Genomic DNA, 14,108 nt, shown 5'->3' on the forward strand with positions numbered 1-14,108 from the left:
CCAGACCTGTAACCCAACTAAGCTTCAGTTGGTTGAAACCTCGGCTATTCTAAATAACATGCTTCTTCTTTTGGTTTTATAACTAGGGTAAAGTAGAATTATATTTCTAGTATCATATATTATTCCCCAGGGCTGCCACTAGTTCTTTTGACACCTTTGTACCAATAAGAAAAAGACATCTCTCCCTTCCTCCAGGGGGCCCAGCCCCCATGAAGAGGACCTTAAGAGCAGAGTGAAAGCTGTCCTTCAGTTCCCCCTTGGCCCTTCAGCCAGGCATTCTTGTGCAAAACACAACCTGCACAGGCCTGCTGATCCCCTTTAAAAAGTTTAAGAAATAAACATGTGGTAAAATTACTGCAACCCCAAAAAGGTATAAGTATAGGGATAATGAAAACATTAGTTTCAACTATGGTAATTTTACTTTAGGAGCAATTTAAGTGTCAGTGTAAATTTTGTTTGTTTTTAAATATAAGTCTTTGAAAGATTAATAATTTGAGCATTAAGGAAAGTCTAAATTGGAGTAAGTGTTCCTTTTTTCACATTGGTGTCACTTAGAGCTTAGACATTTAAGATCTAAGCAACAATAGGTGGAAGAAATGAAAATAGAGTCACAGTAAGGGGAAGAAGAAAGACATTCAGAGCAGGTAGAGTTAAAGATGATGCTCAAGGTAGAAAAGAGAGAAAAAAGGGAGAGAAAGGGAGAGAAGGAGGACAGAAGTAAAATGTGAGAGACAAAGATAGAAGAAGAGGACAGAGGAATTCAGAAGTCTCTGAACTGTTTATGCTGCTTGTTTCACACAGGGCCTTTACCTCTTTTTCCCCACTCTTCAATACCTAGTTTACATTTCAATAGTTGATTAAAGTAAATTCCTCTAAAGAAACGTTTGAACTAACATATAAAACCAAAGCATGCTCTGAAACAAAAAGCTTCAAGAACCCTGAGAGGCTGCCCAAGATTTACTTTTCCCTTGGAATGTCTTGCTACCTCTATGATTGGCCCTTTGGGCCCAGACAAGAGCATTTGACCTTTTCTTTTATATCATATAGTACAGCTGAAACTAGGTTTGAATATTAAAATTAAACTTTACTAAAGACTAAGGACCTATAGGAATTATATACAAAGAGTAACACAATATCCAATAACCTGATTCATAAAACCTAGATTGCACTCTTCTAGTGGTCCATTCCAGCTCAGAGCCTCTTAGTGGTGGTCATCATTTTAGTACCATTCACCCAGGAGGCCACAGCTACAAGATCACCTTTATTTTTCTTTTTAATTTTTTATAAGTTTATTTGAGCCAAACTGATGACATATGCTGGGAAGCAATATCTCAAATACTCTTCCAAGGTTACCTTTCTTAAAGTACAGAATCCAAGGTCTAATAAGAGGACTACTTTTCAGGCCTCAAAAGGATGCCACACTAAACTAAATGCCACACTATAACTCACAGACGATAACAGCTGTCCTTGATCAAAGGCCTCACTGAACTGACTGCCAATTAAGCAGCCCCCTGGAAGAAATTATTTCCCAGGACAGTGTGCCTTTAACCCTAAATAAAGTCAAACCTTAGGCCTTGGGATATAGTAGAAAGAATACTAGATTAGGTATTAAGAGTTCAAGTGATTTAGTCCCTGATTCATTGTGTGATCCTTAGACAAATTATCTTTAGAAGCTTTTAAACATCACATGTATTGTGCATAGGAGCTATCTCAATCTATTTTATAGGATTAGAGTAATTCTTTAAAAGATTAGAATAAGGCCTTGGCCAGTTGGCTCAGTGGTAGAGCGTCAGCCTGGCGTGCAGAAGTCCAGGGTTTGATTCCCGGCCAGGGCACACAGGAGAAGCGCCCATTTGCTTCTCCACCCCTCCCCCTCTCCTTCCTCTCTGTCTCTTCCCCTCGTGCAGAGAGGCTCCATTGGAGCAAAGATGGCCTGGGCGCTGGGGATGGCTCCTTGGCCTCTGCCCCAGGCGCTAGAGTGGCTCTGGTCGCAACAGAGCGACGCCCTGGAGGGGCAGAGCATCGCCCCCTGGTGGGCAGAGCGTCGCCCCCTGGTGGGCATGCCGGGTGGATCCTGGTCAGGCACATGCGGGAGTCTGTCTGACTGTCTCTCCCCGTTTCCAGCTTCAGAAAAAAAAAAAAAAAAAAGATTAGAATAAGCCTGACCAGGCGGTGGTGCAGTGGATAGAGAGTTGGACTGAGATGCTGAGGACCCAGGTTCAAAACCCTGAGGTCACCAGCTTGAGCACAGGCTCATCTGGTTTGAGCAAAAGTTCACCAGCTTGGACCCAAGGTTGCTGGCTCGAGCGAGGGGTTACTGGGTCTGCTGAAGGCCCGCAGTCAAGGCACATATGAGAAAGCAAACAATGAATAACTAAAGTATCACAATATGCAACAAAAAAACTAATGATTGATGCTTCTCATTTCTCCATTCCTGTCTGTCCCTATCTATCCTTCTGACTCTCTCTGTTTCTGTAAAAAAAAGAAAAAAAAGATTAGAATAAAATGAGAGAGCAGATGAAAAAGTGATTTGAAAAAGTAGAAACTTTTTAAAAACAAAGAATAAATTAACTCATTCCAAATTTTTCATAATCTTTGCCTGCTCTCCACCTACTCTTCCCAGGCCATTCTTCTGACTGAATTCTAAATCCAATTTCAACTTGCAGACCCAAAAATTAGAATTAAAGATTCTCTAAGATCTTTTACAGCTCTGGAAGTATATGATTCCCATTTATCCAATATTCAGGAGCACTTACTATGTATTTATTGTGTTGGAAACAAGAAAAAAATTAGTAAAATCCAGAGAATTATCACAAAATCCAGCAATGATTAATGATGGAATATAGTATTAAAAGTTTATATAGTATTAAAAGTTTAAAAGTTATTGAGAAGCATTATTCTGCATATTCCCTCTGTTCCATTCTATCATCTATTATAAAACACTTACCAAGCACTACAAAGCTGAAAAATATAGGTTAGAGATTGAGAGTACAGAGAAGTGTAAGATTACTGTGGTGTTCTAAAAACCTACAATCAAGTGTGGCAGTCAGCGTGGATGTGAAAACTTTCTTCTTGCCAAACCCGGCCTGGAGTTCAAGTTCTGATATTAACTTACTGTGTGATGTTTAACAAATACTTTTTTCCTCTCTAAGCCTGATTCCTGTTCTGTAAAATGACGACCTATGCCTTAGCCTTGTGAGATCCATATGAGTAAGGTGAACAACTTTTTTACAATAAAAAGGACAAAAGTAAATTGAAGAAAACATCATCGTAAATAAAAAATACATTTTATTCATTGCAACAATACACCATAACATGATAAATGCATAATAAAAACATATTTTATAATTATGCTTACATGCCTATTAATTTTTAAGAATAATTGTACTCATGTATATACAAATACATCACATCAAATGCAATGGGTCGACTCTGCATGGAGCGAATACTGACATTTACAAATTAGTCTTCCAATATCAAAAAGGAGGACACTTTTCGAGGGAGAACATAATTTACAAAAGAAGGACTATCCTCCCTAAAGGAGGACGATTGGTCACCTTAATATGAGATAATATGAAAAGAACAGTTCCTGCCACATAAGTGCTTGTTAAATAGCCACAATTCTTTTTTGTGTATGAGCATAAAGCGGGGACATAAGAGATTTCTATCAACACACAGCTAGCAAAAATACCTCATGTTGCAGAACTGTTTCATTTTCTCCCTTAGAGACGCCAAGCCTCTCCATTGCTTCCTATTCAGTATCAGGCGCCGTTTTTGCGCGATCCCAAAGTACCACAGTCCTTCAAGTATGACGGCAGTAACACTTCCAATGCCCAATTACGGATCTATGGAGAACTTTTTAAATATTAAGAGGTAAATTGTAATCACTTAATTTCACTCCCTTAATTCGAAGACCGGATTACCATGGCTAATAAGCAGCGTGGCTCAGCCGAGTAAACGGAAAAAAACATGAGGCACACTTCATCAAATACGTGCACTGATTTTCTTCATGACTGCTTGCACAGAAATCCCCATAATGTACTTTGAAATCTTAAAAAAAAAGTAATAATGTTATAATGTTGGTCTTGAAATAAAACAGATTACTTCCCCAAGGTTGGTGGTTTGGGTGCTTTCGGATTCTTTCTTCTCCTTCCTCACCCCCAAACCCATTCCCAAATTCAATCCTACCGCGGCCTTGAGGGCGAGGTGCAGGGCAAGGAAGAAGGAGGGGGAGGTGGAGCTGAAACGGAACTTCATTGTTCGCGGGGCCGACTCTTCCCCAAAGAGCCCGTTGGCAGCGCCTGCGCACTGCGCGTTCTTTGTGCCCTGCTGCAGCAAGCTGGTCGTTTGTGTGTGTCTTTCAGAGGCGGTGGAGGCGGAGCGGCGGGCGTGGCATACCCTGTCAAATTCCGATTGGGTGTGGGCAGGGAGGTGGGCGGTTACAGGGCGGAGCTCCCGATAACAACACTCGGAGCTGGAGCAGAAGCTATTTGTTGCTGCGCCGCCACCGCCCGGGTCCCAGTCCGCGCTCTTCTCGGGCTTTCTTAGCAGCAGCCGTGGCCGCTGTCTCTGGCTTCGCTTGCTCCTTCTCTTCCTGCTGAACCAGCTTCCTCCTAGCGCTATGACCGTCGTCTCCGTCCCGCAGCGGGAGCCGCTGGTTCTGGGCGGCCGCCTTGCGCCCCTGGGCTTTTCCGCCCGCGGCTACTTCGGGGCCCTCCCGATGGTCACCTCGGCTCCGCCGCCTCTACCCCGGGTTCCGGACCCCCGGACACTGCCCCCCACCCTCTTTCTTCCTCACTTTCTAGGGGGGGACGGCCCGTGTCTGACCCCTCAGCCTCGCACCCCAGCACCTCTGCCCAATTGCAGCCTCGCCCCAGCGGGGGGCACCCCTCGGGCCGCTCCGAAAAAGCGGCGAAAGAAGAAGGTGCGGGCCAGCCCGGCGGGCCAGCTGCCCAGCCGCTTCCACCAGTACCAGCAGCACCGACCGAGCCTGGAAAGCGGGCGGAGCCTCTCAACGGGTCGGAGCGGAGCGCTGGAAGTTCCAGACCAGGCCACCGCCTCGGCCCCCGGCCCTGCGGCTGCAACCGGGACTGGGGAAGAGAGCCTTTTCCTCGGCCCGCTGCCTCCCGCGGCGTCTTGCCAGCCCTCGTTTAGAACAGAGGTGAGTGTCGCGGGGGCCTGGGCACCGTCTGGGAGTTGAGTCCTGCGGCGGCCACAGCCGGGCACTGGGGTTTGGGCCCTGCGCGGAGGGGGGCGGCTGTTTACTCGGGAGGGAAGTTTCCGTGACGCCTGCTCTGTTCTGGGGGAGGGGAGCATGCGGTGGCGTTGCTGATTGGCTCCCGAGGACCGGCCAATGAGAGGAGCGACTGCGCCCAGCAACAGCCCCGATTTAGAAAGCTGGCAGCGTTCCAGGGGCTTTCTTTCAGGCGCGTTCCGGGTGCGCGGTGGGGAGGGGTGGGGTGGGGTAGGGAGGGGAGGGGAGGGGAGGGAAGGGGCCCGCAGGGGTGACGTCAGCACGCTACGTGCGGAGCTCTCCGGCGCCGATGAAGGAGGCGAGGGGGCGCGGCATGGCCTGGCAGGGGAAGAAGTTGGGGGTGGGGGGTCGCTTTCGGCTTTTGGAAGGTGAGTAGTTAGTTCCAAGGACTGGTACCTGCTCACACCGCCCGGGCGTGGGGTTGGGAGTGAGATGCGTTGGCTCTTCACTTTCGCTTGCTTTTTGCTGAGCTGTGAGGGCGCCGATCCTACTAGGGCTCTGCCCCTTGCTGGGCCGACCTACTTAGTTGTACAGTATTTTTTTTTTTTTTTTAACTTTTCAAGAGTTGGCAAGAGCGGCTGCAGTTTTTTGCTCTTATCAGTTGGACGGGATTTATTGATCGATTTCCACTGTATACTGTGCCGGACTTAGTGGAAGGTGTTTTACTACTACCTGAGTCCAGACTGAAATTTTCGAAAGAGTTTATCAGTTGTATTGATGTCAATACTGCCCAATTGTCGTGTTATTGGACTACGACAAAATTGATAAAACTTTGAATGGATGGGGATTAAATCGCTAAAATGATTTATTTACTTAAAACTTTTTGACAATAATAAAATGAAAATAACTTCCTGCCATTTGTTGAAAGGCTATTGCACTGAGATTTGCAGCTTATTTAACTGTGCCCTTGGAAAAAATAACTTTGCCGTAATTCCTTGAATTATCTTCTTAGATGCCTTTCAAGTTTTAAAATTCCATGGCTGTTCTATTAGTGATAATCTATATAAAAGTAAGTTTTTGTACTTCTTGATTTCTGCTCAGTAATATATGCCTCCTTTCCAGATAGTATTAAAGCCAGGAAGTTCTGTTAGTATATATATAGAACCCAAGGCAAAGTATTCATGTCACAAGGGAAACTGGAGTTTTACTCTTTAACCAGCCTCTCAGACAACCAAAATGAAAGCATTGGAAAATGTCTCTTGGTGATAATCCTATTGTAAAAACACTGACCTTTTGTCAGAAACCGGTTAGCATTAATTCCCCTTCTTTACAGTTTTAGAAAGATGGGCTTGGGGTTACTTTGACATTTTAGAACTGGCTTATCCATTGCATACTGGTAACAGTGGTGACTTAAGTATCATATATCTATATTTAGTGGTATATAAAATTAGATGTGTGCATGTTTGAACATCCAGTGGTAAGTGCCGCAAGCATATATGTTTTTAACCAAGAAAATGAACTATAAATATAAAGCCCAGGATAACTTTAAAAATAACATATTATTGGTCCTGGCCGGTTGGCTCAGCGGTAGAGCGTCGGCCTGGCGTGCCGGGGGACCCGGGTTTGATTCCCGGCCAGGGCACATAGGAGAAGCGCCCATTTGCTTCTCCACGCCCCCCTCCTTCCTCTCTGTCTCTCTCTTCCCCTCCCGCAGCAAAAGTTCCATTGGAGCAAAGATGGCCTGGACGGGGGCTGGGGATGGCTCCTTGGCCTCTGCCCCAGGCGCTAGAGTGGCTCTGGTCACGGCAGAGCAACGCCCAGGAGGGGCAGAGCTTCACCCCCTGGTGGGCGTGCCGGGTGGATCCCAGTCGGCACATGCGGGAGTCTGTCTGACTGTCTCTCGCCGTTTCTAGCTTCAGAAAAATAAATAAATAAAAAATAACATATTACATAATTGAGATTCGCGGCTGATTTTTATAAGACTATTCACTTTTATGTTCCTTGTCTTTGTAGGTATTAAAATCAAACATGGGAAAATTGGATAAAATTACCACTCCCTACGGGCAGCTTGTTCATGGTATGCACTTGTGTGAACAACCAAAGATAAACAGACAGAAAAGCAAATACAACTTACCACTAACCAAGATCACCTCTGCAAAAAAAAATGAAAATAACTTTTTGCAGGATTCTGTTTCATCTGATAAAATTCAGAAGCAGGAAAAAAAGCCTTTGAAAAATTCTGAGACCATTAAGAAAAAGCATTTGAAGAAATCATTTCTAACTGAAGTGAGCCAAAAGGAAAATTATGCTGGGGCAAAGTTTAGTGATCCACCTTCTCCTAGTGTTCTGCCAAAGCCACCTAGTCATTGGATGGGAAGCACTATTGGAAATTCCAACCAAAATAGGGAGTTGATGGCAGTACACTTAAAAACTCTCCTAAAAGTTCAAACTTAGATCTCGAATTACAGTATGTAAGTAAAACAGTTTTTCCAAAACCCCTGGACTCTTAAAAAGAAAATTAGTACAGAAATGGAAATTTGCCCTGCTGCAACCTCCACATGCAAAAGATGAGTTTGAAAAATTGTAAACAGCTTGTATCATTTTATATTTTGTAAATATGTACTGTATACCATGTATTATGTGTATATTGTTCATACTTGAGAGATACTTTATAGTTTTGTTATGAAAGTATGTATTTTGCCCTGCCCAAATGGTAGGTGTTTTGTATATATACAATGGAGAAATTTTAAGTGTGTGCAAAGGCACATGGAAGACCAATTTATTTGCACAATGTACCGAGAGATTATTTTCAAGAAACAGCTGTTGAATCTCAAGGTGAAGATCTAAATGTGAACAGTTTACTAATGCACTACTGAAATTTAAATCTGTGGCACAATCATTGTAAACATGGGTTTGTCTTTGTTTCTCTAAATTGATTTCTGCCTTCTAATCTGTAGTTACTGGAAAACTCTTATTCTCACTTTCACTAAATTTAATTTCTGGTTTTTGGTTTATATCTGTATTCAAATTTAAAATACCTCTCATTTTAATGCCAACAAAATCGGTTGTAATCAAATTTTTAAATAATAATTTGGCCCCTCCCCCCTTTTAAATTAGTCTTGATTCTTTGTGTGTGCCTGTTTTTCATGTTTGAATTTGTGATTAGGAGGTGAATTTTAACTTTCCTTTTCCTGGCTAAATGTCTTTTAACTTTATACTAATTGTCCATCCTGCCTCTGGAATTTAGATGGACCAATAATTTAACACTAATACCTCATAGGGGAAGGATTCCCCATCTTACAAAAGGAGATGGTTGTGGTCAAAAGTAAAGCTGAGTAGTTTATAACTTAGAATATATTTATGTATGAACTGTTTCATAAAGAACTATTTGACTTGACCGTACATACATTTTCAGTGGAAGAAATTACACGTGTTTGGTTTACTGAGTTTATTTTGATAATGAATGGTGGTACTTGAACCAAGGCAAGCATAATTGATGTTAAAAAAAAATAGATGGAGATTTGGACTGCAGCTTGCTTGATAAATACGGCAGCTTATGTAGTTAAAATGCAAACTTGGTTCTTTTATTGAGTAGTACTAATAAGAGTCTAAAACAACTTTTTCTACTTAGTTTTTTGTTATAAAAAACTAGTTTATATCAGATTAAAAGGTAAGTTCTTTTTGATTGGGCAGTACTTTGACATGAAAAAGAAAAGGGTGTTAAGAGGGTGTATAGAAGATTATACAAGGTAAAGGTGGTACCATCCTTAGTAGGAAAAAAAGATATGGAGAGTCTTGGGTCTTAGCCTCCTGAGTCATTTGGTTCACATTGGAAGGGAGAGGAAGGCAATTAACTTTCTGGCTTGAACAAAGGTATGTAGTTGTCTGGGCACTTTACTTAGAATCACTATTGACTTAAGAAGTACAAGAAGTGTGATTATTTATGTTACAGCTACCACAAAATCAGAATTGCCATATTTCCCCATGTATAAGACACCCTCTCCTGAAGACTTTGGGGTCTAAAAACTGGGTGCATCTTATCCAGTGGTTGTAGGATTTCTTTACTTGCATTTCCTACTTTTTCGCAATTGTTGAGTTGTATAAATTTTGTAATGAATAAAACTAGTTCAATACCTTTATGTAATACATTTTCCCCTCAAATTTTAGGCTCCAAAACTAAGATGCATCTTGAACATGGGGAAGTATGGTAGTTGTAGATTTTACTGTCTTGCAGCTCATACATAACTTAGCCAACCATTATCCTTTGGCACTGGCTATAACATGCTTTGTTACATGTATACAGAGATAGTTATTATATTCATTGTTACATTTATGTGTGTATATACATATATATATATACACACATGCATAAGTATAACTGGCTTTAAAATTGCATTTATAAATTTAAACTTAATCACCACTCTTTTCTATTACTAGCTTTCAACCTTGTAAAACTTTCTAAGGGTACAAAGAATAGCTAAAATTCTTAAAGGTCTGACATAAGGAACTAGATACTATAATAGGTTTTACAGCTTGAGTGAACAAATCAGTAGAATAAACTATAGTAGATCATGTTTAGTGAAAAGAGTAACATTTAAACAGTAAGGTACTATTTAGCAGCCTTAGTCCCTCTGAACTGTAACAATAGAAGAGCCTGGATAGCTTAAAAACACTATTTGTCCATTCTGTAGGCTGAGAAATTCAGATTGGGTGTCTGGTGAGAGCCTACTTTAAAGTGTCTTCACTGTCCTCGCATGGCAAAAAGGTGAGGGAGTTTGGGGGGGCTCCTTTTGTACGGACACTAATGCCATTTGTGAGGGTTTTGTCATGTCTTCACTTCCCAAAACCTTCACTTCCTAATACCATCACCTTGGGGCTAAGTTTCAACGTGAATTCAGATGAGAGTGCAACCTAATTATTCAGTCGCCTTTTTTTCCCATTGGAGTCTTGTAAAACGTTTCCCCCAATGTTCCTGTAATTACCGTATTTTTCGCTCCATGAGACGCAGCCCCCCCCCAAAAAAAAGTGGAGGGGGAAATGCCCTTTAGTCTTATGGAGCAAAAAATATGGTACATTTGTTTGCTTTTGTGAGTGTATAATGCAAACATGTTTGCAGACACCAGCTTCAGGCCTAAATAATAGCAGCCAGAAAGGGGGCTTGTAAAGAGGTGAAAGATTTATCAGTGGAGTGTGTAAGTGCAAGAAATTGTTACATTAAGTGGTACTTCACTATAGTAAAAATACTTGCTTAGTATTTAATACTGAAGTTTTTAGATACATCTGTACAATTTGACACCAAGTTTATTCAACTCAATACTGATGAAGTGACACTAGAAAGAGCTGCTTGTAATTGCATTGATCTTAGTGCTAAGTATTAGAGTTCTTGAGGGCAGATAAAGGAAAAAAGGTAAAAAAAAAAACAAAAACAAATTATACTATTAAAAGATTGACAGGAGTCATTCTTTTTTACCTTAAAGGTAGTTTGTAAGTTCAAGTATAAATTTTAGAAAGGTTTATAAGTTAAAATATTAATGTGTATTAGAAAACCTACATTTTATCAGGACCATCATTTAGTTTTTTAGGTATAGTACTATGTTATCATCTGTCACAATATTTCAATAGAAAACTAACATGCTGTACAAACACGGAACTTGAATGGGCTGAAATTGAACAGGGTCAGTTGGTGGACAAGAAGTACAGGCTGTATCTATCCCCTTTATCCACAACAAAATGGCTGAAAGAGGTAACAAGTCATCTCTCCCAGAAGGAAGTCTGGTAAGGATTGCCTAGTTAGGAATCTGACCCCTTTGAAGTAGCAATTGTGTTGAGTCTTAAAATATCCAGTATTTGACATGCAAAGAGGAAAAGAATTGTCAGGGAATATTCTGAGCAGACCAGTGGGAAAAGAGAGGGGTTATAGTAGCTCAAGGGAAGTGCAAGGGAGACTTGAATGTACTGAAAAGTTGGTAGTAACACAAATGGATTTTAATGTCATGCTGAAGAATTTCAATTTTATCCTGTGAACAGTGAGATTCCTGATTCTAAAGAAAACTAGTGAAAATACATGGTGGGACTAAAGTAGGTTTACCGTTGAGAGTGCAGGAAAGTTTTTTTCTTGTTCTATCTCCCATTTGAGCAACTGTAAACCTATTTTGTCCCCCCTCCCCCCAGCTTGGAAAGGTTTAAAAAGAGCCTAAATGACAACAAAGAAGCGTGGGCTGGAGGTGAGGACTGTATGGGTGTTTTGGAGATAGAATTAATTTAGCAACTGAATTGGAAGGGTAGAAAAGTTTTTAAATTGAACAGTTAGGAAGATAAAACTAGTAATTAGGGAACTCTGCAGGGGGACAGGAATTACAGTAGCGATTTGCATGTTGAACTTTGAGGTGCATGTAGAATATCCAGTTGGAAATACCGGCAAGTAGATGTTGAGTCAGGCCTAGAGGTTTAGCTTTGTTAATAGTGCACAGAAGTACTAATTAGAACACGAAAATAGAACTGAAGTGTCCGGTCTTTCCTACAGCATCCCGTTTTTCCCTTCATAAGGCTTACTACATTTACCAGTACTCTTGACTTCATTCCTTCAGCATACTAGGGACTCGCAACATCATGGGATTGAAAATTAGCTGAATTAGTATTTCAGCCTGACCTGTGGTGATGCAGTGGATAAAGTGTCAACCTGGAATGCTGAGGTCACAGGTTCAGAATCCTGGGCTTGCCTAGTCAAGGCACATATGGGAGTCGATGCTTCCTGCTCCCCCCCCCCCCCCCCCCCCGTTCTCTACTTTCTAAAATGAATAAATAAGACCTTTTTTTAAAAAAAATAGAGTATTTACTGCCCTAGCCAGATAACTTGGTTGGTTAGACTTAGAGCATCGTACCAGAGCACAAATATTGCCAGTTTGATCCCCAGTCAGGGCACATAAAGGAACGGATCTATGTTCCTGTCTCTCTTTCCCTTCCTGTAAAGCCAGTATCCATAGCCATCATCACAGCTGCCTGGCCCACGCAGGTTCCCATTAGATTGAGACAGATGGTAATAAAACAATGGAGCCAAGAACTGGTGGGCCATTACCTTTAATCCTATCTTGCACCTGGCGGGCAAGTAAAAACACTGGGCTCCAAAACCCACTCATTCAGTGCTCACAAAGCTACTGACTTATCCAAGTTTCCTAGAATCAGAAGTTTTTAGCTCACCAGCCTTATTCACCTCTGTTCCCCATCTTCTCTCTGCACAAACTGGCTTCTCCTTCAACACTGCCATCTTGGCTGCTTCTCCTGGCCTCTTCTACATGGCCTCTCTCTGCTCTCCTCTCTGCTCTCTCCTCTAATGCTAATCTCAGGAACCGAGAGAGAAAGCTCCCAGTCTGCCCCCATTTTATAGTGTAGAAATCAAAACTTTTATTCCAATATACAAATAGGGAAGTCTCTAATACAAAGTCACTTATCTGAGGCATGATGGGATTGTGCCACCCCACATCAAAAAGGGTGGGAAAGGCTTAGTTCTAAAACCAAGCCCCAGGCTACAAGGGTCCTGCCTGCCCACAGGCCACAACCAACACACATTAATATAATTATGCCCATTCCAAGAATAAGGGCAACTAATACCATCATCTGGGAGATGGGCTTCCACGTGGACAGTGCCATCTTTTTTTTTCTTTTTTTATTTATTTATTTAATAGGGGAGAGCGCGAACGCAGTCCCCCACTACCACAAATTATGCAGTCGAGTTTCCCACATTTGGGGAAATTGCAGGGGTCAGCACATCCAGAGTGCAATGGATAAGCCTTGCCCTGGGAAAACCACCTTCATGATCATGGTATCTCCCCTGCCAGGTAAGTATAGCAGTGCCATCTTAACAAAGTGAGCATAATATATTTTATCTGCCCAACACTTCCTCTCTAGCTAAAATCAACTAGTTAAAAAAGTTTAAAAAAAGTATTTCCTCTGAAAGTGGTGATGGTTCTCTACCTACCTATAAAAGTTGGTTAGTGAACAGTTCTAATTTAAGTTCTGAATTCTGATAGCAGGGGCCCAGTTGATGAAAAGGAGGAATAAAGTTTCCTTCCCTCTTCTTGGTCCAAAATTAAAAGTGGATAAATCCAATCATTTATCATTATTTTTGTACACCTAATGGCCTTCCTATTATATTGCTGAATACGTTATCCTTTACTTAGAGGGTGGAAGGCCCACCAGCTCCCACGCCCTCTTTGCAATTGATAGCTGCTTCCAGTTGAAGGAGTCAAACATTCTTATACTTGAGTATGAAAGGCTGATAGTCTCATCATCCTCTTATATAAATTTTCAAAGGACACTGCTGAACTAAATACACTTTAAAATGACAAGCTGCCATGATGAACATCTAATTCCTGAGCTTACTCTTCAAACTTTTTTGTACTTCATTTATTCTACCAAATCTATAAATCTTTCAAAAACTCCAAAAAGAAGTTTTCCAATGGTGCCTGACCGGTGATGGCACAGTGGATGACAAAGCATGGACCTGGAAACCCAGAGGTCAACGGTTTGAAATCCTGGGCTTTCTTGTTTAAGGCACATATAGGAATTGATGCTTCCTGTTCCTCCCCCCTTCTTTTTCTTACTATGTATGGCCAGTTGCCACGACCACCATCACAGCAGCCTGGCCCATGCAGGTTCTCATTGGATTCGGACAGACAGTAATGAAACAACAAAGACACGAATTGGTGGGCCATTATCTTTAATCCTAGCTTGCACCCGGCGGGCAAGTAAAAACACACACTGGGCTCCAAAACCCATTCATTCAGCATTCACAAAGCTACTGACTTATCCGAGTTTCCTAGAATCAAAGGTTTTTAGCTCGCTAGCCTCATTCTCCTTTGTTCCCCATCTCATTCTCTCTACACAAACTCTGCACTAACTGGCTTCTTTCAGCACT

The 14,108-nt window shown here is 41.8% G+C and overlaps 1 protein-coding gene and 1 non-coding gene across 2 annotated transcripts; one reads left to right on the forward strand and one right to left on the reverse strand.

Moving 5' to 3' along the window:
• The first annotated feature begins 4,466 nt into the window (after nt 1-4,466).
• On the forward strand, nt 4,467-8,621 carry PNRC1 (proline rich nuclear receptor coactivator 1). The gene is made up of 2 exons (XM_066254249.1): nt 4,467-5,161; nt 7,208-8,621. Exons 1-2 carry the CDS (start codon nt 4,622-4,624, stop codon nt 7,646-7,648), a joined length of 981 nt encoding a protein of 326 aa, XP_066110346.1. The 5' UTR covers nt 4,467-4,621; the 3' UTR covers nt 7,649-8,621.
• A 4,252-nt stretch (nt 8,622-12,873) lies between these two features.
• LOC136321363 (U1 spliceosomal RNA) lies at nt 12,874-13,037 on the reverse strand. The gene has a single exon (XR_010728621.1). It is a non-coding gene; the product is annotated as a U1 spliceosomal RNA (small nuclear RNA).
• Nucleotides 13,038-14,108: the final 1,071 nt, after the last annotated feature.

This window comes from Saccopteryx bilineata, chromosome 1, assembly GCF_036850765.1.
Source record: "Saccopteryx bilineata isolate mSacBil1 chromosome 1, mSacBil1_pri_phased_curated, whole genome shotgun sequence".
NCBI lineage: Eukaryota > Metazoa > Chordata > Mammalia > Chiroptera > Emballonuridae > Saccopteryx > Saccopteryx bilineata.

Coding starts and splice junctions, on each gene's coding strand:
- PNRC1 (XM_066254249.1), top strand. CDS start 4,622: ATGACCGTCGTCTCCGTCCCGCAGCGGGAGCCGCTGGTTCTGGGCGGC. Junction 5,162..7,207: donor AGCCCTCGTTTAGAACAGAG/GTGAGTGTCGCG, acceptor TTGTCTTTGTAG/GTATTAAAATCAAACATGGG.